Source organism: Sander lucioperca, chromosome 21 (assembly GCF_008315115.2).
Source record: "Sander lucioperca isolate FBNREF2018 chromosome 21, SLUC_FBN_1.2, whole genome shotgun sequence".
Taxonomy (NCBI): Eukaryota; Metazoa; Chordata; class Actinopteri; order Perciformes; family Percidae; genus Sander; species Sander lucioperca.
The window spans coordinates 17,175,778-17,201,592 of NC_050193.1; the positions used below are offsets into that span (position 1 = coordinate 17,175,778).

The 25,815-nt window shown below is 40.6% G+C and overlaps 1 protein-coding gene across 9 annotated transcripts; it reads left to right on the top strand.

Annotated features, from left to right (window-relative positions):
- The first annotated feature begins 293 nt into the window (after positions 1-293).
- Positions 294-25,815, top strand: LOC116063906 (histone acetyltransferase KAT7-like). Of its 9 annotated transcripts, none has more exons than XM_035997003.1 (16): positions 294-506; positions 2,418-2,562; positions 4,946-5,164; positions 9,168-9,449; positions 9,971-10,053; positions 10,525-10,611; positions 12,689-12,787; positions 13,475-13,585; positions 13,701-13,748; positions 14,238-14,429; positions 16,863-16,952; positions 18,326-18,466; positions 20,444-20,537; positions 21,170-21,316; positions 24,575-24,681; positions 25,204-25,815. In XM_035997003.1, exons 1-16 carry the CDS (start codon positions 492-494, stop codon positions 25,300-25,302), a joined length of 1,959 nt encoding a protein of 652 aa, XP_035852896.1. In that variant the 5' UTR covers positions 294-491; the 3' UTR covers positions 25,303-25,815. The 9 variants fall into 9 exon arrangements, with proteins under 9 accessions (XP_035852896.1, XP_031174765.1, XP_035852903.1 ...); XM_035997002.1 differs by lacking the exon at positions 294-506 and adding an exon at positions 1,448-2,248; XM_031318905.2 differs by lacking the exon at positions 13,701-13,748.

Consider the following 25,815-nt stretch of genomic DNA (forward strand, 5'->3'; position numbering starts at 1 on the left):
CAATGTTTATGTTTTTTGTAAGCTAAGACAGCCATTTCAGATATAGTTAAAATGTTGTGAAAAAACCCTAATTGGGTTTTAGCAGGTGGTTCCGCTTTGTGTTACATAAAACCTGCTTCATTAATTTAATTAACGTAGTTATTACTGTGAATATTTGGTGTGTTAATATTTCAGTAACTAACCTAATATAATTAATAATTAACTAACCCTAGTTGACATAATTTACCCCCCTTTACCAGTATCCGCTCGAGCGCACTGGCATGACGTTCAATGTATGTTCCACACGGAGGCATTTTGTCAACGGACCGCAAAAAAACGAGTTTGCGCTGTACTCACAAGGAAGTGCGGAAAAAAATCGTGCGCTTCTTTCAGTTGAATTGGCTCAAAAGCTGGCGGTTTGTTGTTCTTATTATTTATATAGCCTGTGATACATTTCCCCCAAAGTAAGGAGTAATAACCTGCCAGAGGCGACACACGCCACACCTTTGAAAATGCCCCGGAGAAAGGTAAGGCAGAGGTTTGCAGCAGACTCAGCCGTTAGTGCAAGACTGCAGATTGGACACACAACAACATAACGTCATAGCTAATATTAGCCAAGATCTAGCTAACTGCTGTAGACATGTGTTCGACCGCCTGTGAGCTGAAATGCGACCCTACAAGATGCCGTTAATACGTTGTAGATGTGTGTTGAATATCAATGTTGGTAGAGTCACTCAACTTGAACTGTCGTTTTGTGTTGCTAAAAGCTACGCTAGCTAATGTTTTGTTGCTGAGTTGCAAGAATGTGTTCATGTCGAAGTGTCGCTTCTTCGGGGTAAAGTGAGAAGTGAAAATGTGGGTTTTGCGAATTTTGGTCAGATTTCTATCACCTTGCGGAGCGCATAGACACGCTGACCTCAGTTAATGTCAATAACGGCAGCTTTAGCTAACTGTTGAAAGGTACAGGCTGTTCTAGTGCGAGGATGGAACGAAGCACCAAAACAACGCTGTGATAGGACAAACCTAGACAAGCGTTGCGTTCATTGGTCTGACTCTTTCAAACTCCGCCTCCTCTCTTTGTATGGCTGTATGTTAATGAAGTGGCTCGGTTGTGAAGTTGTCATAAATAAGACGTCGACTTTGCGCTGTGGTCCATGTTGTAGTGTAGAGTGATAGTTTTTCCCCCCCCACTTATATATTGTTTGCTACTGTCTTTTAGTACCATTTAAAATGTAGTTCATTTGTATTAGTATTAAAAGACAAGTAGCCTAATGGTGATGTTATCAACATTAGTCTGTATGCTATACAGCTTGGACAGTGTATAGTGTAGGGTATTGCATTGTGTAAAGCTTTCCTATTTTGATTCCCCCCCCCCCCCACCCCCCCATGTACTGTACTTATTTTGTATCCGTATATGGCTTTAAATCTAAATGTTGATTCATGTTGTAGCTCTCCTCATTTTTATTTCTTTACTCTGTTTTTCTGTCTCTATCGCGCTGTAACACCTAATTTACCCCCCGGGCATCAATAAAGGGTTATATCATATCCTTCATGGTTTTTTTTATTTGGTTGCCCTGTGTGTAAAATGTGTCATATGTAGAAAATAGAAAAATAGGATTGTGAACTAAATATGAAGTGCAATGAATGAAATACAGAGAAATATATACACATAATTCTTTCGCCAATTATTATACAATTGTAGGTAGCCCTGTAATATCACATTTGGGATAATATTTCAGAGGATGTTGGAGGGGGCCCCCCAAATAAGCCTGTGTTTTTTTTGTTCAATGCAAATGACATGTTGGCTACCACTCGAGTCCCCCTTGCCCCACCCCCACCCAGTGGGGTGACCCCTCGCTTCTACGCCTCCGTTATCAGCATCACCCCATTCATTCCGTGTGGCAGGCAGCTAGGCAGCCTGCAATGTTTACAAAAATATGCAGTAAAACAAGTGTATGGGACACTTTTATTAGTTGAATTTCTTTACAGAGTTCTGTGGGCTCTCATGGTAATGAACAATTAGTCGACTTATTTGACTACAAACTGGAAATTCACGCGGAAGGTGCACTCCGGCGTTGTGACAACTTGGGGTTGGTACAATAGGTTCAATCGGCGTTATTCGGGGTCTACCGTTGTTGATGCCGATTAGGCTTGTTTTGAGTATTTATTGACGAGTCCATCGTGGCAAGAGTGGGTGCAGAGCCCGGAAAGGATGTGGAGAGGGTGATGCTCCTCCCCCAGTATGGGATCTTTGCTGAATTATCCGCTGGTAAAAAAAACAAAAAAAAACAACAACAACAAAAAACACACACAGACACACAAAGCTTTACTTACATCAGTCCCACAGAATTTCTCTAATTCTTCATCTGATACTGTTTTTGTGACAGTCCCAACTTTCTGTTTAATCACGCCCGTTTGCTGATCCATGTTGTTTTCAGAGGACCGCCGGCAGCAGCTCGGACGGGACAGAGGACTCGGATTTTTCCGCCGACCTCGAGCACGTCGAAGCTTCCGAGAGCGCGCACAGGCGCAGCAGCACGCGCCTGACTCGAGCTTCACTGCGACTCAGCCGGAGCTCACAAGGTAAACATTTGAAGTTTTTTTTTGGAAAATAATCCGTTATAGGAACAACCAATAATCAAATAAATCAATTATATCATACATAGGCAAGAGCGATAGAAAGGTTGGGATGAGAAATGGTGGAATAAGAAACAATATCAGGGACTTTAACAGCATAGAAAGGAATACATAAATAGCCGTATCTAGGTTAGCATGCTAACGTTTTAGTCTCACAAAATAGTTCTTGTAGTTTGGTAGCTCATACATTTATAGTGTTATAGTTTCCCTACTATATTTTAACTTCAAAGTGACACCCATAAAGTGTGGTTGTATCAACCTTTTTATTGGTTTAATGGAGCACATATCTTAGGAATAACCTTGTAATTACACTGGTTTATTTTACCATGACCACTACACCAGTGTATTTCAGAACATATGGTAGACCTTTCCTAGCCTCTTTTAATAATAATAATAATAATAATAATAATAATAATAATAATATATTTTATTTGTAATGCACTTTACATTTGGAGCAAATCTCAAAGTGTTGTGTCTGCAGTTAAGATCATAAAAGCATGGTAAAAACATCAATATAAAATACAAATAGACAGTGCAACGACTTGCAGAGATACTTAAAACTCATTTTCAAGTTCTCCTAAAAAGAAATGTTATTAGTCCTTTTTTAAAAGTCTCAACAGTTTGAGGTGCCCTCAGATGGTCGGGGAGGGCATTCCAGATCCGAGGAGCGGCAGAACAGAAAGCCCGATCACCCACGGTGCTGAGCTTAGTCTTGGGGAGAAGGAGGCGGTTTGAGTCTGTTGAACGGAGGGATCGAGTTGTAGTTAGAGGGGTGAGTAGTTCTTTCAGATGGGGGGGGGCAATTTCCATAGATGCACTGGTGGGTAAGAAGGGAGACCTTATATTCAATCCTGGCGGAAACGGGAAGCCAGTGAAGTGAATGGAGAATGGGTGTGATGTGGTCGTATTTCCGCACTCTTATCAGGATCCTTGCAGCACTATTCTGAACACACTGCAGTCTCTGCAGGCTTTTTGTTAGGGATCCTGATGAGAAGTGCGTTACAGTAATCCAGTCTGGAGGAGACAAAGGCGTCTTTGACCTCTTATCTTGTGAACGGACTTTAGAAAGTACCGTTTTCTTGCAATTTTCCTTGTGGGTAGGCTATTATTGAACCTATTTATTAGCTTATTTCCCTGTTTTGTTTTCTGCTCTTCACACACATTTTAGTGGTTATGTTTCTCTTTTCCTACATATTTATTCATACCTATTTATTACCAAGCCAGACATTCCTACATGTAGTATAATTTCATTTATATGTGTCATTTGAATGAGGAAGGACGCTTTAATTCAGGAACCACAGAGAGACTTCAAACCCACCCCCCCAGTTCAGCAGTACAGCAGGATCTATCTATATATGGGCAGCCTTAAAGCATGAATGGGTTCAGACAGCCAGACCTCCCCCCGCCACAGACACACAGACTCTACTCCCACCCCCTGTGTGACCTCTTTCTGTTGTGGCTGCCAGAGGGGATTTACAGCAGAGAAAGAAAAGTTGATTCTTTTTCCTCTGCTTTTTGTTACTGAGAGAAGTTGTGTTTGCTCTCCTAGTCCCCGCAGAGGCTTTAGAGAAAGCACAGAGGCTAGTTTTCTCTAAAAACAAGTGGCGTCGGGGGTTCAGTCTTCTTTTCTGTGGCGGGATTAGTCTCTTCATAAGCATTGAGGCCATTTGCAACAAGTACTAACAAAGTAGTAACTCTGTCTTCTTTCCCGTTTCTGCTTGGAGTTGCTCAGTTACAGACCGCTTAGGTTTGAGAAATCAGTCTAGAATTTGGAAAACTTAAATGCGTCTGTTCAGCAGATTGTAAACTAAAGTTTTTGCAGGACATTTTCTTACAAGTTTCCATGTAGACAATCATAGTAGAAATGATTAGTTCCATTATCATTTATTCTGCTGATTAAGTTTTGTGATTCATCTTTGCTGACATCATCAAATCACTAATCACCTAAAAGCTAAAGATACTCATTTGACGATAACATGAGACGAAGAGTGGCAGCAAATCCTCACAAGGTAGAGGCTGGGAACTAGGAAATGTTGTCATTTTTGAATGAAAAAGGACTTCAATTACCAATTGATTATCAAAATAGTGTTATGTTGTTATGTTATGCTCCGTGGGGGAGGATGGGGAGTTGGTGTTTAATTTTTGATTAAGAAAAGCACATATTTGTTTGATAGGTTTTGTTGTTGTTGTTTTTATTTTGTTTAGGTTTTTTTGTATGTTGATTTTCTGTGATTGTGAATCTTATCTGAAAATGGTCCACTAAAGGGACTTTGAAAACCTCTTCTCTTCTCTTCTCTTCTCTTCTCTTCTCTTCTCTTCTCTCCTCTAGATAACTGCAGCTCAGTACGGAGCAGTTCTCCTGCAGCCCCGGGTCCTGACGAAGGCCTTGATTCGGCAGCCGAGTCGGCCGCAGCAGCAGCAGTAGCTGCGTCCGTCTTCTCCTCTGGACGCAGGATCACACGCAGCCAGCAGGGGGCGACAAACACCACAGCCAAAAAATACCCACTGCGTCAGAGCAGGTCGTCTGGCTCAGAGACCGAGGCTAACGGTGAGAGCAGCAGTGTGTACTGTATGTTTTAGTGAAGAGTGAAGAGAGCAGTCAGGAGACAGAAGGAAGGAGGGAGAGGACCAAAGGTAGAGTAAAAGGAAAGAACGATGAGTAGATGAAGGGTATGAGATGATTATGTTTAGTTTTATTTTGAACATGTTAAAAAATAAAGATACATAGGAACATGTACTACATTTCAGTACAGGCAAGAAAACTAACTAACTAAAAATCCTCAGCCAACATATCTTTCAAAATGATTGTAAATGATTCAAATAAGGATTTCCATGTTCAAAAAGGAGTAGGAAGAAGTCAGAATCACAATCAGAAATACTTTAATAAGCGCTTTGAGCTGCACTCTGTGTATGAAAGGCGCTATACAAATAAAGCTTATTATTATTATTATTATTATTATTATTTAATAATCCCAGGGGGAAATTATTTTTTGTTGCCACTCAGGTATAGCTAGAGCAGGAACAGGCAGCATGCAGCTTTCACGCATGCGCACTTAAGTCCTAAGTCCTACCCCCTTTTTCTATGTTTGTACTTTAGTTAAATACAACATAATTATTTATATATGTATATATCCACATACATGCATATATATATATATATATATATATATATACACACACACATGCATACACATTTTTCCCCAGCTATTCCCTATCAGTGATCATGTTTCATCTGTCAGTTAAATCAAACCGAATAATAACACATACAAACTAGACGTAATATATAATCCCAAAATGTCATATTATACTGTTACAAGCTTTAGAAGAAAACAAGTTTTGAAAGGTTGAAACTCAATGTTTGAAAGTTGTTGCAGCAACTCAAATTCAACCAGCGCAAGACCCAGCGTCGAGGGTCTGATTCTGGACCACCCTGACACCGGATCAGCAAACTTTCTGTTGCTGGCGTTACACAGGTTAGACCCAGTGCTGCCACTGGTGGTTTCGTCTAAAGTAGGTTGAAAAGACGCCTTATGACGCCTGCTTTTTATTTTTATTTTTTTTTTTGAAGTGGGAGTTTTAGAGTTTCAAACCAGAGCTGCGAGACAACACTGCCAGAAACTAAACTCATCTCTGAAAGATAAGTCTGAAATATGAGTGAAAAAAAAAATGGGAAAAATGTCCATTCGCATATTTAAAAATAAAGATTCCCCCTTTCGAAACTTGCGTTTCAATGTTTCAGAACGTTTTCCCCCCAACATATGCACATAACAGTTTTCAGATCACCATTTACAAGGTTCCAAACCTAGAAAACGAAGTTAATAGATCGGGAGAATAGTGACTCCTTTCAAACTCTGAAAATGTGTTGTATTGTAAATAGAGTGCTGCAGTTATGAAGAATGAAAACTCAAATACAAAAGCAATGTTTGCAGAGATTTGAGTTTAGTCTCAGCCTAAAAACATTATTCAAGCCTTTAAACTTAGTTTCAATCTAGCAAAAAATGTTATTAGATGTCAAGGGTTAGGTTAGAGTTTCAACCTTTCAAACCTTTTTTTCAGTTTCGAAATATGATATATTAATCTAATAGAAGGGCAGAGAAAAGAGAGAATGACGTGAGGGGTAGAGGCTGAGAAGGAGGAGGAGGAAGGGCGTCTATCTGCGTGTTTCATTCATTCATTGCAGTGCCATTCAGCTAATGGCATGAGCTCTGTCTGTGATCACAGTGTGTTCCTGATTATAAAGAAGACAAATATGTCTCTGTGCATATCCTGGACTTGTGTTTTGACAGAGGGACGAATTATGAATTACCTTACAGAGACCAGGATCTGTTGTCTAACTTTAGACACTGCAGGAGGGGTTGATCTGTATCCATTAAAGCAGATATATCTGCACATGCATTGTTTGGATGTTCAGTTGTATAATTTAGTGCCTAAACATTGAGTCATGTCGTGAAACAATATTAAGAGTGATGTCATGGTACACAGTTAAACACAAGTCATGAATTTTCATCATGTCTATGTCACACAAACCTAGTTTGTTTGTTAACATATTAAAACAAGGAAATAATCATACAGTAGCAACCGATGTGGGGCTTATCGTTTGGCTCCTCTTTGACTCCTCAAAATAAGTATAGACCATACTGTAGATCATGGGCTCTAAAAGTGACCCTTGTGGAACACCAGATTTAATGTTAACAAGAGCTAATTCCTCAATAAGTGACAAATTGACCTCGACCATGAGGATAGCTAGAGAGATTCTTGGGAATTCCTTATTATCCATCAATTATGCTTCAGCTAGGGCTGGGCAATATATTATTATATGGGCATCGATATATAAGACTAGATATCGCCTTAAATTTTGGATATCGTAATATGACATAAGTGTTATCTTGTCCTTGTTTTAAAGGCTGCATCACAGTAAAGTGATGCAATTTTCTAAACTTTCTAGCTGTTTTATTATTTGCCTTTACCCACTTAGTCATTGTATCCACATTATTGCTGATCATATATCAAAACTCTCATTGTGTAAATATGTTGTTAAAGCACCAATAGTCAACCATACAAAATCCACAATATCGAGATCGATGTATTTGGTCAAAAATATCGTGATGTTCTCCATATCACCTAGCCCTAGTTTCAGCCACAGACAGTTGGCACTTTTCACGCAATATGAGTGCTCACTGGTTCGGCAAAAAAATATCAAGATGTAACAATGTAGTACTCAAATTATCCTTGTCGACAAATGAATGAATTGTCAAGATCAACAACCCTGATTAGTTATTGTGATCACAATATTTAACAAAATAACTGAGTTTGTCATAGGTTGTCATGGAGGAATTTGTAGGTGACAAATTCCTCCATGCCCTGGCCCCACAGTACCTCTCTGACCTCCTCCATCCATACACCCCACCCTGAAACCTGCGGTCCTCAGACGCTGGCCTGCTCTCCATTCCCCACACCAGACTCTGTACCTTTGGAGATAAAGCCTTTTAGTGTTGCAGTCCCATCCCTCTGGAACACCCTCCCTGCAGATATCCGAAATGCTACATCCCTGGACATTTAAAAAAACAAACTACTCAAACACCACCTATTCACCACAGCCTACAACCTCGCTTAGCTAAACTTAGTCACAGTAATTTCTGTGTCCTTGGGTTTCATGAAAGGCACTATATAAATAAAAGGTATTATTATTATTATTTTAGGTACCTCTTTGTGTCTTTGTTTGTTTGTTTGTCTACCTGCAGGGTTTATCAGGAAAGTGACTCACTTTAAATGCTTGTTGGTGTTAGGAAAGATGTTTTGGGGTGTAACACAAAGTTAAAGAAATTGTTTAGCATTGGCAGAGGTTTGCAATCTCTGCCAAGTTAAATTAAAAAAAAAAACAATTGCTTGACATCTTAAGTAGTCCAATGTGACTGGATAAATAGGAGAGGAAATGGGTTGCAAAATGTCCCATTCACCTGCCTCTCTGAGCTCAAGCAATGGTCTTCTGCTGCAGTAACATCAGTCTTTACTATTGGATTTCTCTGCTGGCAGCCACTGCAGGAAGGTGTTAACTGCATCTGTATGTGGTCACATTTGCAGTCTACAGAGACTTCCCTTAAGATAGATTTTGGCAATAGAGATAGAAAAGGGATTTCTATTTAGGCTATTTAGGGATATACAGATTTTTAATGCTCATTTTTTGTTTTCTGTCAGTGCTGCTGTTGCTGTACTGCTGTTTTCCAACTCACAGGGGTTGTATTTAGTCCACCATTTGCTAACCTGCATGAAAGCCATTATTGAACATTCTGTTGTTTGTGCTGGGACAACGTTTTCTCTGGATAAGCCAAAACAACAGTTCATCTACCTCATAATTGTACCAAGCCTTTAGAATGAGATCATTAGGGTACATATTTATTATCTCTATGATGATCAGTCATTTCAAAATATTAAATGTGTTCACTCTTTGACTTTCAGTTGAAACCACAGATTTATGCAGGAGTTGTAAGTTTATACATAGCATTCTTGCAATCCTTCCCTCTAATTCCCTCTGTCCTGATTGTCTCATGCAGACCTGAAGCAGGGGGCGGACCGGGACGAGACCCCTCCCCGGACCCCGACAGGTAACGCCCCCTCCTCAGAATCAGACATCGAAGTTTCCAGTCACAGCAACGACCTCGTGTCTTCTAGCAACGATATTGTAGTTTCACAAGAGGAGGACGAGAGATTGGCCAAAGAGCTGTCACTCAAAGAGGCCGCCGCCCATGACCTTTCCCACCGGCCGAAACGACGGCGCTTCCACGAGAGCTACAACTTCAACATGAAGTGTCCCACACCTGGGTGCAACTCGTTGGGTGAGGGCACAAACACCGCAACAGTATTTCATTGGATCAGATGTCCTGCTCCTATGCACCCGCCCTTAGCTCTCTGTATACATCTCTCTTCCCTCCTCGTCTCTTTCCCTCTCTGTTTCCCTCCCTCATTCTCAATTCAATTCAATTGTATTTAATGTGTCAAATCATAACAGAAGTTATTTCAGGACACTTTACAGATAGAGTAAGTCTAGACCACACTCTGTAATTTACAAAGACCTAACAATTCCACCCAAGAGCAAGCATTTGGCTCTTGGTGGGCGGCCAGTTAGGACACAGAGACACTGGATACAGATTTACAGAAATATGATTCATAATAATTATAGCAGTTGGTATGATAAACAGTGACACTTACAGTAACAATTAGGATAGTAGAACAATGACTAGCAATAATAATAGTAGCAGTGTAGGGCATAGCAGGGTGTCGAGCAGGACCACGGCAGCAGCTGCAAACACGATCCAGGTTCAAACCCCAATCCAATTCTCCTTCTCTTTTCTCTCAGGTCATCTAACAGGGAGGCATGAGAGACATTTCTCCATATCAGGATGTCCTCTCTACCACAATCTCTCTGCTGATGAATGCAAGGTACACACACGCACACACACACACACACACATACACACAGGGTAAGAAGTGAGTGTGAAACCATGACGCCAAATGCTATTTTAAAACAGAAACATTTCCCACAGGAAGCTCTGACCATTTTATGTGTTTTCTGTCATCTTACAGTATTTCGTATTTTGTTGTGTTTTTCTGACAAGATCTGCCACATTGGAGTAAAAAAAAAAAAAAAAAAGTCACATTCTTGCTTCAGTTACTTCTTTGTAGCTTTTATGATATACCTTATTAGTCATACCAAGTTTCCACTGTGGGAACATCTCAGCCATCACACTGTGACCAAGTGTCCTGTGGATGAAACTGAAGGAAACTCACAGACTCAAATTGAAGTTGTCAAGCTGCGAAGCCTCCCAGGAACACGGAGGTGGTTGCTGCAATTTTTCCGCTGTGGGGGTGGTTGTAAGTCGTTGGTGGTAGACAGTGTTGATGTTTTGTTAGGGCAAGGCATCGACGCGCGATAAACAGGCCGAGGAAAGGACGCTGTCACACCGCCAGGACGAGAACAGACACTCCACAAGAAACCAGGTAACACACAAGCATACACACACATATACACACACACACACACACATACATATATATATATGCACATACTGTGTATATATACAGCATGTGCAAGTGCATCAGACAAGCATAACACATGGTGACACATGCTCACACCTAAAAAATACATGCACAAGGGAGTTTTCCTCACCACTGTCGCACTAAATGCTTGCTCTTGGGGGAATTACTGGAATTGTTGGGTCTTTGTAAATTATAGTGTGGTCTAGACCTACTCTATCTGTAAATTGTCTTGAGAGAACTATTGTTATGATTTGATACTATAAATAATAATAAATAAATATTGAATTGAATTGAATTGAAATTGAATTGAATATACTATATACATATACTGTCTTTCTGTGAGGGTACAGAATATCAGGAAAACGTATTCTCTTTATCAGCTGAACTAATCAAGTGAATCCAGGCGAAAGCTGTGACCCTTCCTCAGTTTCACCTGTCCGATTCACTTCATCATGAACTGAAGGTCTGTGTGTATGAAGGGGAATTCCCACACTCTGCAGCATAACTCTTAAAGGTCCCATGACATGTTGCTTTTTGGATGCTTTTATATAGGCCTTAGTGGTCCCCTAATACTGTATCTGAAGTCTCTTTCCCGAAATTCAGCCTTGGTGCAGAATTACAGCCACTAGAGCCAGTCCCACAATGAGCTTTACTTAGGACGTGCCATTTCTGTGTCTGTAGCTTTAAATGCTATTGAGGAGGAGAGGGGGGGCTTGTTTGCAAGCCATGGTGTCTCTCTTTCTCATGGGTGGGCCAAATTCTCTGGGCAGGCAAAGCAGAGAAAGGGGAGGTAACCTTGCCCCTTATGATGTCATAAGGGGCAGATTCCAGATCGGCCCATCTGAGCTTTCATTTTCTCAAAGGCAGAGCAGGATACCCAGGGATCGGTTTACACCTATCGCCATTTCTAGCCACTGGGGGACCATAGGCAGGCTGGGGGAAGTCATATTAATGTTAAAAAAACTCATAAAGTGAAATTTTCATGCCATGGGACCTTTTACGCAGTCATACCTCAGGTCAGAGAGGTGATTCCTCAATATAGCAGGGCCAGAGGCAAAGTGATGAAAGGCTGCTGTTGGTTGAGTCACAGTGAGTGTGAATGGGCTTGTCCTGGTCTGATGTGTTTAGTTTATATGACAGGGACAGTGCTCATTGATCAATAACGAAGACCGTAAATGAGCCAGATTTGGCCTAAAAAGCTGATTTTAATCCATTATCCTTGGCCAGATGTTAAAAGGGAACCCTAAAGCAGAATAAAATTACATATTTTATGAAATTCATATAGGCAGGATAAAATGATCTGTAAATATTTTATCCATGAGTGGTACATGGCCTTTTTTGAAGGGAACACACTCACAGATTTTGGTACATTGAACTTAAGACAATGATAAGATGAACAGTTTAGTCACCAAAATGGCTGCAAAATGGCTTATTGCGTTGGTATGTTTGTAAGCAGGTTGCTGTCTGTGCAACCATGAGTATGGATCACTGTATCCTCAGCATATGGCAAATAATTTAAATACACATAAAAGTGGCCCGAGTATAGCTTCCTGTGGGACGCCAGTATAGGTGTTAAAGGCAGGGGACTTTCAGGGTCCAAAATTAGCACACGCCGAATGCGAGTAAAGATCTGCGTTGGCGAATAAAATAAATGAAGTCAGTTGCCATTGGTGGGTTGCTGAAATAGGGCTACTTCACTACAAACTCATAACTACAACATATTACTTGATTGACCACGTTTTGTTTTGCTTTGACTCTGCACACTGGTGGAGGCATGCAACGCATTACTGTCAATAATTCCATCGCAAATTTGAATGACCCTCGCTGTCCACTGTTGCTACTGTTAAGCTTACTTTATCTAGCTCGCTAGTCAAGCAGTGATACAATATCTATACTTGTATTAATGGAAATTGATATAACTCAGCAAGACATGTTTTCTTTATATATTCTCACCAGGCACTCCTCAAAAGGTAAAGGGGTCAAAATGCAAGTGCATAATCTTCTCTGTTTAAGTGTGTTTGTGTCTGTGTGGTTCCAGGCCCCGACAGAGCGTCAGCTGCGCTACAAGGAGAAGGTGACGGAGCTGAGGAGGAAGAGGAATTCTAGCCTCAATAAGGAGCAGAAGGAGAAGCACATGGTAAGTGGGTGAGAAATGAACGGGTTTACAATACTTAGTGGTGGTATTCACATCCTTTACTGTAGTAAAAGTGCTAATACCAAACTGTAAAAAAAAAATACTCTAGTAAAAGTCCTGCATTGAAAATGTCACTCAAGTAAAAGTCTCTACGTATCATCAGGAAAATGGCCAAAGTATTCAAAGCAAAAGTACTCAATGCAGAAACCTCACATTTTAGAAACTGGAAAAGATCAAACCAGTTGTGTCAATCAACTAAGTTTTTTTCTAAACATTTCAGGACTTGTAGGCCTGTTTATTGTATTGGTAGCTTATTTATAATAAAACCAAATTTTTTTTACTATAGTAACTAAAGCTGTCAGATTAATGTAGTGGAGTAAAAAGTACAATATTTGTCTCTGTTATGTAATGGAGTAGAAGAAAAAAGTGGCATGAAAAGAAAAGGCTCAAGTAAAGTGCAAGTACCTCAAATTTGTACTTAAGTAAATGTACTTAATTCATTTTTCAATTCAGTTTTATTTATAGTGTCAGGAGTAATCTCAGGGCACTTTACAGATAGAGTAGGTCTAGACCACACTCAAAACAATTCCAACCACGGACAATACTCCTTCATAAACCTCTCCCCTCCTATCCTTCCTGTACTATATTTTGACTTTCTTTGTTTCTCTCTCTCCGCCCCACGACTTCCAGGAGCACCGTCAGAGCCACAGAGCTAGCAGGGAGCCGCTGCTGGAGAACATCACCAGCGACTACGACCTCGAGCTGTTCAGGAAAGCGCAGGCACGTGCCTCGGAGGACCTTGTAAGAGAGAAAACTCATCATCACGTCCCTCCCTTACTCTTTCCTCCTTCCCTTTGTTTTTATTGCCCCCCCCCCTCCCCTTTTTCTGCATTATTCCTCTTCTTCTCTGTTTCAGTCAGCAAACCCTCCTCTGCAGCCACATGAGGAGTCTGAGATATTTTTGGTAGTTTGGACGATCACTTCCTGTTATTCTGTGTTTGTTTCTTCTTCTGCTCTGTTACTTTGTGACCCATTCAGATGTCATTTTCAATCAGGCTTGCTCTTAACAATCACATTGATGGTTCTGTTTTTAGTCGGTTAAACTACAAATGGCATACACTTATATACTTGTTCTAAACAAAAGCCATCTTGAAAAACGTAATATAGGTATCCATCAGTAAACATTTTTTTATACTTTCTTCGTCAAAATAAAGTTGTCATTGCCTTGTAATGTAGCTAATTTTTAATCTAAAATTCACTTGCCCCTGATTTGAGGCCTTACGTTACGTTTACACCATTTGGTTCACCAGATTCTCTTCCCTGAATAATTGGGATATTTTCTCTTTCTCCTCTCTCCTCTCTGCCTGCTTGCCTGCCCTCTCTTCTTGTCCTCTTTTGTACCTTTTCACTTCCTTTCCCCGTCTCCCTTTCCCTCCTTTGCTGGCCTGTATAGGAGAAACTTCGTCTGGCCGGCCAGGTGTCGGAGGGCAGCAACATGATAAAGACCATTGTGTTTGGCCGCTACGAGCTCGACACATGGTACCATTCTCCATACCCAGAGGAATACGCCCGCCTGGGGAGGCTCTACATGTGCGAGTTTTGCCTTAAGTACATGAAGAGCCAGACCATTCTGCGCAGGCACATGGTAAGGCAGTTTTTTCTATGGGGCATATGCACGTTCTTAAAGGGTAATTTCGGGGGTTTTCAACCTGGACCCTATTTTTTTTATGTTTGTGTGTGTAAGTGACTGATGGGAACAACACTCTTTGAAATTGGTCCAGTATTAAGCGAGATTGCTGTAACCGGCAGCCACAGACCGAGCTGCAATGTAATCCTATAGGGCAAATGTGCGTCGTCAATTTCGTTTTCTTAAAGTGCTGTTTTTTTGGTTTTTTTAGTGTCTGACAACATTATGGAAATGATCCCTACAGAGGTAGACCTTTTTAAAACCTCTTTAAGACCTTTTTGTTTAACCAGAAACAGCTCGTGATCGCTAGCGCAAAACCCCCCCAGACTCCATTTAAAAAAACAATACTTTTAGCGTGTATAGAGCTTGTATAGAACGTATTTTCCTCTTCCATACAGCATCACAGCATCGTCACTAAAGATACCACAACATGAATATCGGTAAACTATGTGTTTATTTCAACCAAAACTAGAGTTGTGATTGTTGTAAAAGTGGAAAGACAAACCAAAATGGCTTTTCATAGTTTTATTTTGCTTCTGTCAACTTTGAATCAAGTGGATTTATTATGCTAAAATTACAGTTTACTTACGTTGAATCTGGTGGCGTTAGCTAACCCAATTTCACGGCTGTTTTTAAAAAGGATCTTACTCTTTAACAGAAAGGTTTGTAGGGATCATTTCCATAATGTTGTCAGACACTCAGAACTGAGCACGTCAGTGGCAAAACAAGCACTTTTGTGAACGTAAATAGAACCGTGCACAATTTCCCTATTAACTTACATTGTCGCTTGTTTGGCTGACTGCCGAAAGCACCAATCTTGCTTAAAACTGGACCAGTGTCAAAGATCGTTGTTTCCATTAGTTACTTAAACACAAAAACATGGGAAAATAGAGTCCAGGTTGAAATAAACCGGTTACTCTTTAAAAATGAGGGAATAGCTGTGTCTGAAATCAACTGCTAAGAATCCCACAATGCAACGCTTTACATTTTAAAGATGTGAACAATTACTGTTGTTTGATAGACAGTCTAGTTAGTTTTTAATGTTTCTTTAAATCTTACTTGCAATCCCTCCCGATCACACTATTGGACTCCAATGTCAGATTAATACAGAGTGGGGCTGGGACCTTTAATTTTGCTAGTTTATGCGTAGTTTCACAAACTTCAAGAGCTTAAATTTGGTGTTTTTAGACCTGCAGATACACTTTTTTTCACTGTCACACATTGTTTGGACGGATTATTTTCCCCTGTAGAATTCACTTTACAGATTCAGTCTGCTGATATACTGTTTGTCATCAAACATACTTGTGACTTTCCTTAGTATTTATAACACAAACATGGATCATCAGCACCAACCATGCAGTACAGTATATAATGTTCTAGGTGTTCTTTGAAGTTTCAATGGTCACTGTGGAGATGATGTATTGTTAGAAAAAGTGGGAAACAAACGTTTCTATTAAAAAATGCGTCCTTCTGTTTCAGTATTTTTTACGTTTAGTTAAATTTGTTCTCACGTTCATCCCACATTTTAATAAGGGAAAAAAACACAACAAAAACACTGCTTAATATTGCAAATTCTCCCAGGTGTAGGGGGCGGGACTTTATCTTAGCTTATTAACTGTCTCTGATCGATAACCAAAAAGATTACAGCTTCCAGTCAGTGATGTTGATGATTCAAAATGAAAATGGACTGTGGCACAAAATGAGGCTGGGCGATTGCCTTAGTTCCAACTACAACCTTACTATCTCAATGCCTAAGGCTATTCATTATTTTATTCCTAAACCATGCAGACTCTATTTAGATAGACTCTATAACTTTTACCTTCTAATGTAGTTCACACCGTTTCTATAATGGAGTGAGAGAAGTGAAAAGAGGACCTTTTACCGGACTCGGTGCTCTGCTGAACTTAATGCTTTGGAGCTTGGATGGCAATCAAATACATGGCTACAGCACTGTTGTCTGTAGAAGACTGTGGCAGCTTTTGCAGTATTAAAAAGAGAATTTGAATTTTGAAACTAAATAAGAACAGTTCTCTGGGATTAAACTTTTTTACACTTAGCACATACTCTAGCATGGTTTAAAGGGGGACATCACCAATATTACACATAAAGGTTTGTCTAAGATTAGGGCATTTATTAAGCATGGAGCATCCAGTGGTTTTGGAACCCATACTAGGGACTAAAAGTCAGAATATATCTGTGCCTCTGTGGCTTTGATTTTGACCATTCTTTATTAAATCTATCTTTTGTGAGCCCCTCATCTTACTTTAGTGAAATACTATTACAGGAAACACTGAAAAAAAAGTTGTTTATTTATCTAGAATGACCACTATGTAAAACTAACTAGTATATAAACTAGCCTGTGCTTCTTTCCCTTATCTCTGTTGCATAAAGGCCAAGTGTGTGTGGAAGCACCCTCCAGGCGACGAGATCTACAGGAAGGGGAACATCTCTGTCTTTGAGGTGGACGGAAAGAAGAACAAGGTAAAAGTGTGCTGCACGACTCCTCCTGACCTTCCCCTAGAAGGTCCAGGAATCATTGGGCCTAATGCAAGAACATTTTCGTATTCTTATCCTATCCTTACTTTTTTCCTTGAGGTTTTTCTCTCCCAAGTCAGACTCACCGAACTCCTAACTGCACAAACAGAAATGACTTGTTTTCAACTTGATAATGATGAACGCTACCTGTTCATGAGAAGGTGTGCGATTAGTAGATTTGGTCATCAGGATAGACAGTGCTATATAGGGCTACCTGTTCTGCTTTGTTACAACATTACACGTGTAGCAGTATCAATAGTCTTATTTAGGCCTGTAACAATTATTACATAATTGCTTAATTGTTTTTTTGGGGGGGGGGTTTTACGTAATTGCAGTTTCTTTGTTTAACTGCAATTAATTGCTAACATCAGCAATGTCTTAATGGTTATGACTGTTGATGGTAATTGTTGATTTTGTTTAGATATGCTAAATCGTAATTATATAAGTAATTATTGGTTAGACTGTTGAGCTAAAGCTATGCTAGTGGCAGCTGTCACTTGTTGCCATAGCAACTCCAGACATAATAATAATAATAATAATAAGTGTTTTTTTCCCCTGTAGTGAAAGAGGCATACTATTTGTACATAACTCATACCAAAATGTCTGGATCACTTGTGAATTTCATTCATACCTAAAAAATGAGAAAATTGGTGAACGAACAGGTCTTGTTAAATCACTGGGAGGCTGTTTGACACCTACACCGGCTCCTATAGCTAGTTCTCAACAGTGTGAGCATCAAGGAGAGGTGTTTGCATGTGAAAATGGCACTTCTGGTTAGTTTTCTCTAGTGTTACCTCTTTAGCTTGAAGTACGACCTGTGTCTCCAGCCATTTTAACCAATTGTGCCTGAATGTAATGCTAACATACCTAATGAGATGGAGATCTGTCTGCGTAAGATTAGCCAGCTAGCTGTCAGTGTTTTTTTTCCCTAGGTTTGTGGAAGACTTATGTGCGCGTATTTGGCAATATGGTTCAGGGGAAAATTTTATGTTTTTCAATTTTAAAAATATCAATTTTACATCATTTTGGACCATTATTATTACCACATGTGTCTAAAATCTTGGAAACCTTGGAGCAGATAATAAATAAATAACACTCAAAAAGCTTAAAGACAAAACCTAAAGCTAAAGAAGTCCACTGGGAACCAACTACAATCATTAGATCTGGGAAAAGTAATTTAGTTACATTCATTTGGCTCAGGTGGTGCCCAAAACAGCTTAGGTGCTGTGCCTAAGCCTTAAAATGGCAGGGGGGAAACCCTGGCTGTATTTGCTGTAACCTTTGATAAATTATAATGCCTATGATGCTCTTCCTCACAGATATACTGTCAGAACTTGTGTCTGCTGGCGAAACTCTTCCTGGACCACAAGACTCTGTATTACGATGTGGAACCTTTCCTCTTCTATGTCATGACCGAAGCTGACAACACAGGGTGCCATCTGGTCGGATACTTCTCCAAGGTAACCTAGGAGATAGGGGTGCACAATATATCGACTCAATATCGTTATGGCGATATCACGTTGCGCGATATTATACCGAAAGTCTCGCGATAATTAAGCGATATTTTGTTTGCGTTGCATCCCGCACCGACATGTACCCAAAGAGTATAGAAGCAACAAGAGGAGAAACTCAATAGAACGTTGTGTTACATTCAGTCCAAGATGGCGGAGCTGTAGTTCCATTGAGTTTCTCCTCTTGTTACGTCTATACTCTTTGATGCACCTCTCGAAAAATACACATCTGTCGGTACACGATCCGTTCTGCCTGCACGATCCGTTCTGCACATGCGCAAGATAATACTGTTTTACGTATCCATACGACCTGCACGATCTGTTCCACGCTAGCCTATGGCTAGCCTCCACCGGGAAGCTAACGTTAGTTTAGCTAACAGCTAATTCGGCTAGCCGCTAGCTGACAGCTAGATTCAGTCTAAAATAACGTTAACTCAAACGTAATGGGAAAAGCAGGCTACAGCTAAATTAAGACTTCACAGTAATAACAATAAAGACAAGTATTGAGTGATTGTATTTTAAATGAGCACAAGTAAAGTAGAACTGACGTAACAGCTGTTATATATGTTAGGTGTTTGTTATATATGTCAACGTTTATTTTCAAGTTTTATTTTGAGGGTCTTTTAAAGTTATTACATGCTGTCTCAGCTAGCAGTTAGCCGAATTAGCTGTTAGCTAAACTAATGTTAGCTTGGCTGTCGACCGGTAGCGTGGAACAGATCGTGCAGTGTCGTAAATCCTCGTACAACCGCGCATGCGCGAACATTTTGCTGATGTGCAGAACGGATCGTGCAGGGAGAACGGATCTACCGACATCATTTGGTAGCGTTGTATTTCCCCCGACTCATTTCCTGGTTCTCCTTCTCCATAAACAACATGAAATCAAGGAGAGGGTTAACTTTTCCTGCTACAGATTTCCCATCGTGGTCAGAAAGAACAGAGGAGACACTTAAGTTTCTCTCACTAACACTCTACGGTCACTACTTGCTCCGAAGAAAATCGCCGTCACTCTCTCACCTTTTCTTCGCTCTACCACACACACCCACATGCTCGACGCACACACCGTGGAGCCTCCGCAGAACCATAAAACGAAGCGAAAGGAGCCAAAGAGAGAGCAAAGAGTGGAGCAAAAAGAACACAAAAGTAAGAAAATTAGTGTTGCTCTGGGAGACGACGAAATAACAGATTGAAAAGAAACTTTAGAAGCCAAAAGTATTAGCTACAAAAGAGAGCGACATGCACTCGCTTGTGGGTGCTCCTGGGCGTGCCTAGCCTACCCCTGGTTGCTTGGCAACAGTAAACAGAAATTCTCCGGTGCTACCTTAAACCACGTCTTAAAAGTTACTTCAGAGGTATTGTTAAGTCACAAGAACGATGTTTTTGGATTTAAAAGTATTTATTTCTCGATAAAAGTAACACAATATATGAGATTAAATGCCAAACATATCAGATATATACATAAATACGATGTCCTGAACCGTTGTCCGCCATCTTGAATTATTTTCTTCGACTTGAGCCACTGACATACGTCACGTTGCCCTCACGCTGCCTTCACTCTGATTGGCAGTCGCTCGTGGCCAAACGGCCACTCCCATTGAAAATGAATGGTAGCTGTCTCTTGTAGCTAATGTGACTGTAGGGTAATGCCTCCTCCTCGGTAGTTTGGAAATACTTTGGTTTTAAGCCAACAGATGTGCATTGCATTGTTTTTTATACTGTAGTCGTGTATATACAACCAGTACAACATGTCCTGTTCTATAGACATGCTCTTTATTTATTTTATACTATCCAAGCAGTAAAACATGTTCTGGTCTGTAGACACATGTTGGACCAGTCCAATATGACTGTCAGTTGAAATAAACCTTGTGTTGTAAGAAAACCTGAAAACCCCCCGGTTGTGTTTACGGATATATTCTTCCTCTGCAGGAGAAGAACTCGTTCCTGAACTACAACGTGTCCTGCATCCTCACCATGCCACAGTACATGAGGCAGGGCTACGGCAAGATGCTCATAGACTTCAGTGAGTGCAGACACCCAGTGTGTGTATTCCTCTTTGTGTGTACTTGTATGTGTTTGTCTCGTAAACTTGACACTGGCCAAGGGATTCTGCAAAGTGCAATAACACCAGATTTAGGAGGCTGTCCGAAGCACTTGGCCCTCTGAGGAAACCCTCGCAAACTCTTGGTTTTTGGGTATGACAGTCGTTAATTTTTGTCTATGTTTTCTGTATTTTTTTTCTGCTTTCTCAATAGAAGAAGATAATGTTTAAGGAGGAGTGTACATAGGGCTGCACAATTGATCGTTTTTTTTTTTATCGTCATCGCGATATCAACTATGCTTATATTATATATTCAGAGATTTTTTTTGTCTTAGTTAAAAGAAAATAGCAGTAGAAAACTGCACTTTAAAATGTAACTGTCATTCTTTTTTTAGTGGTTCCTTTTATATTCAATTCATTCATTCATTCAATTCATATTCAATTCAAACAATTTGTTGTATTTTAGCAAAACAATGAAAGCAGCAGATCCACAACTGAGCACACTTTACTTTGTTTATCGCGATATTCAACGTTATCGCATATTGCATATTTTCCTCATATCGTGCAGCCCTAAGTGTAGCCAACAAAAGTCTCTATCTGGTCTGTCCTTTAAGGTTACCTATTGTCCAAGGTGGAGGAGAAGGTGGGTTCCCCCGAGCGCCCCCTGTCTGACCTGGGCCTTATCAGCTACCGCAGTTACTGGAAGGAGGTGCTGCTGCGCTACCTGAACAACTTTCAGGGCAAGGAGATCTCCATCAAAGGTCAGAGCTGGAACACAATTGTCCAAAATGCTGGCAAAAGATTATTCACTTTTATTTATTCAGGCAAGTCTTCACACCTACCCCGTTTGGTCCATTTAAAACGAACCCTGGAGCGTTTGGTCGGATAGTCCGGTTGGTTTGGGCCGGTGTGAAAGCTCATCTGAACTCTGGAGGGATCAAACAAAAGAATTCTGGGCTGCTTGAAAACGGGGGGCTCTCAGTTTGCTTCCAAGTGAACTAGAGTTTGGTTCACTTCAAGTGAGAACACGATCCGACCCAAATACAGGAAGTGAACAAAAAACAGAGCATTTACTAGCCTGCAATTTCAACCTTGCACACAATTTACGAACTTATATATAATTTACGGGATGATAACTTTCAGATACATAAGCTGTTCTGAGCACACATCGCTGGTCATCTGTGTGACATCATCATCATCATCTCTCTCTCTCTCTCTCTCTCTCTCTCTCTCTCTCCCCCCTTCACTCGGTGTCTGTCAGCTGCTCATTGTGCGACCTTCTTCTAAAATATTAGAAACGCCAAAGCATAACCAGAAAACCCAAGACGAAATTTGGTGTTGCTCCATTATTTCTGAGACCAGAAGTATAAGCGAGTTTGGGATATTTTGTCCAATAAACAAGCGACCATCTCGATCAGGTGACGTGTCTACAGTGTTCGGTGCGTTTGACAAAGCGCAGTGTGAAAGAAAACCGAACCAAATGAAAAACGCAAGAGACCAGAGGCAGAGTTGGTTTCGGGAATGCCTAATTAAATATGAAGTGAGGACCGGGTATTGTATGTGACAGACTTTGTCTAGAGTAGGTGACATAAGTAGAAAAGGGTCTTGTAAATGAAAGTGAACCATTGAAATGAACTTGGGAGAGAAGAAGGGTGGGCAGTGGTGCGTCTAGCGTGCGTGCATTCATGTGTGTCCGCCTTTGTGAATGGACCAGAGAGCACCGAGGCCACACCAAGTCAGCGTTCAGGTGATAAATGAAGGTGGATGCACCCAAGACATAAACTGGAGCAAAACTGGGTCGTCCCAAACACATTCAGAGGACTGAGGGAACATCCTGCTTTGTACATCAGTTTTGTTTCTCCTGGTTGGATCCATTCTACAGAAAAGCACTGCTGCTGTGATGAAAACGTAAACAAGACTTCAGCTGCATTCACACCAAATCAGATGTTGCAGAAATGAGCACAGGGTTGTGCAGCGGAGTCCCTTAAATGGCCTATTTGTGTCTCCATTGTGTGTTCTCCATGGTGCTAACATTTAGCCGTACCGGGTCCTACAAGTGATTGTCTGTCCGCATCGACAGATTAAAAAATTGAGTGACATAACATAACATCTCACTCTATTTTTTACATTTTTTATTAACAAACTTTGCTAAACAACAATATATAACAAGCAAATGCAGACATTAGTTATCGACAAGGCAACTTCTCATCTCATTACATTTCTACAAGCACTGACAAAAATATTCACAGCTTTAAATCTTGTAAAACAAATTTAAAGTTTTAAAGGTCCCATGACATGGTGCTCTTTGGATGTTTTTATATAGACCTTAGAGGTCTCCTAATACTGTATCTGAAGTCTCTTTCCCAAAATTCAGCCTTGGTGCAGAATTACAGAACTAACCCTAACCCTTACAGCTGACTAAGACACAATATTGCACGTAGTTTTAGAGTTACTGTTCACAAATAACTAATTCACAGTTCCCTCCTGTCCAAGCCTCTTTTTGTCCTGCTCTTTTCTGTAATAAATTCTGCATGTTATTTTGAATTAAGGAAGATCTTTTCAACTCACACAGGAGGAACAAGTCATTCCAGTCTGAGTCTACATTCGAATGCATTCTCACTGTTCTGCCATGGTGCGTCCACTCTGCCTCTGCCATTCTCCACCATGCCTGTAGAAATTAGCAGACATTGTAGAAAAAGGGTTTTGTCATCATTCAGGAGCCTTTTGATTCGTTCTAACTATGCCCACTGTGTTTGCACCTTTCAAAAAGAGCTCTGAATGTGGTCATATTTTAGCTACATAAAGTTTATAATGTGGAGTAGTTTTTCAGTTGCATAGAAACAGCCCAAGCCTCAACAATGATAAAGCTGTTTAGCAAAAGCAGAACAAAATTGTTGTGTGCTGTGATCTAGATGGTTTTTCAATTGTTTAATGTTACTGTGAATATGTAACTTCTAGGGTTGTCCTCAACTAAAGAAATTCTTAGTCCACTAACACTCCTGATTTTATAAACTAATCCATTAGTTGATTTAAAGCCCCTGTTTTGCTTTTTTGGATTTGGTGTGTTATATAGTTTTTTTGTTTATGTAATAGATGTATAAAGTACAACAAACATATTTCACTCCAAATGGAGCTTTCTCTCCCACAGACACCACTTTACTCAACTGCCTGAAAATACAGTAGCTCGTCCACATTCCTGTTTGAAATTCCTCAACTAGTGATGTCACTGATTGAGAAAGCCAGCCCATAGGTGCTGCCTGAGCAAACGCAGCACACCCAGTGGCTTGTTTAAAGTTGGTTGACCAATGACAACAGAGTGGGCCAGCTGACCAATCAGAGCAGACTGAGCTTTTCGGGAAGTTTTGTGTCTGACTTGATCCAGACTTGCTCTGATGTCATGCACACGTGGGCAACAATAACCTCACATGATCAAGGCGGCCACAGGTTTGAGAGGCAGGCAGCGCAGTTTCTTTTCACCAAGTGCAAGAACCCAGGCGGACCCAGGGCATGCTGGGAAACGCCTGTCTAACAACTGGATACTGTGTACAAGCTGATATATGGGTCTGATTACATTTTATTATATGACCTAACCGGATGTGAGTGTTTCTGTGACTTCCTGTTCAGCCTGAAGGCTGCTGGAAACGGCTGGAAACTGTCCGACTTGACCGTGGCTTTTTGTCACCGCCCCCGGCTGCTGCCGCCGCCTGCTCTCATCTACTTTACAGGTGAGGCGCAGCTCATCTCGAACGAGCCTAGTGAATCAGGCAGAGGCGCTGCAGCAATGGGCAGTATGACAAACGTGTTTTTTGAACATCCCAAGCATGTAAATCTACTCTAGTAGACCCCAAGAGTGCAAATATGATGCTGAAAAGGAGTATAATAGGGGCTTTTTAAGATTTTTCAGTCGATGGCCATCTGACGACCGCCTGAGTATGTGTAAATGCAGCCTTAGTCTTCTTTATCAGACAGTCCAGATCCTATCACTCTGACCTCCTCTTGTCCCTCTCTTGTGTTCACAGAGATCAGTCAGGAGACGGCAGTGAACCCAGTGGATATTGTCAGCACACTGCAATCCCTCCAGATGCTCAAATACTGGAAGGGAAAGCACCTGGTTTTAAAGAGACAGGTAGGAAACAAAACCATCAAATTTTTTTATTTCGAGCATGTAAAATTCAACATAATTTCATTAGCGAATTTCCTTGATTAGCATGCACAAAAAGGAGTAGGAAGAAGTATAAACTTATTTAATCCTACCCCTTAATAATTAGCTCATTATTGACCAAAACGTAATATAATTATAGAGTTTGACATACATGGCAATTATCACACCCATAGTTACCTAATTACAGTTAAATACAGTAAAAGAATTACACAGCTATATATATATATATATATATATATATATATATATATATATATATTGTATTGTATATTGTCTTGAAGACCATAAATACACATGTACACATGCATATATTCATACACATACACACACCTACTGTTCTGTCTGTTTGGCAGAAAATCCTTACTTTACCCAGCTGATTGGTTACCATTTAAGTTTAAAACTCTTGTTATCGGGATACTGAGGACAAGCACAAGCATTTTAGCTCTACATTAGTGTAGCCAACTAAGGTGCATTTTCTTTCTGTAGGACCTTATCGACGACTGGAAGGCCAAGGAGACCAAACGTGGAAATGGCAAGAGCATTGACCCCACAGCCTTAAAATGGACACCGCCTAAAGGGACGTAGAGGGAGCTTCCTTTTACACTCCAAACACCCACACACGCACATACACAGACAGATGCTCCACCACCTCCACTGGCATGCTCACAGACCCTGAGCCTAAACCCCTCACACACAAACTCTTGTACAGACCGCTTGCAGCAGCTACGGCACAGTCCGCCGTTTCTCTGGGTTCAGCAGTCACTGCCATGGCTCGGGAAATTGACTTCAGTCCAACATTAGCTCACTGATATAATGCCTGGTCCAGAGTATTTGTTTGGACATTGCACAAAATTAGATGAAAATGAGGCCAGTGTGCATGAATTTGGACCTAATACATGAATGAATGATCAAAAATGTATTAAGAATTTAAGACCTGGCTATGTGTAGACACTTTGTAAGATTTTGTACTGCAAAATTTGACAAAGCTGTAATCCGAGTCACCATCAGGGCAGCAGGGAGGGATTAAACACTCACATGTTAAAAAAAAAAACATGCATAGCAATAACAATAGTTAATTTATGGCAGTGTTCAGTAACA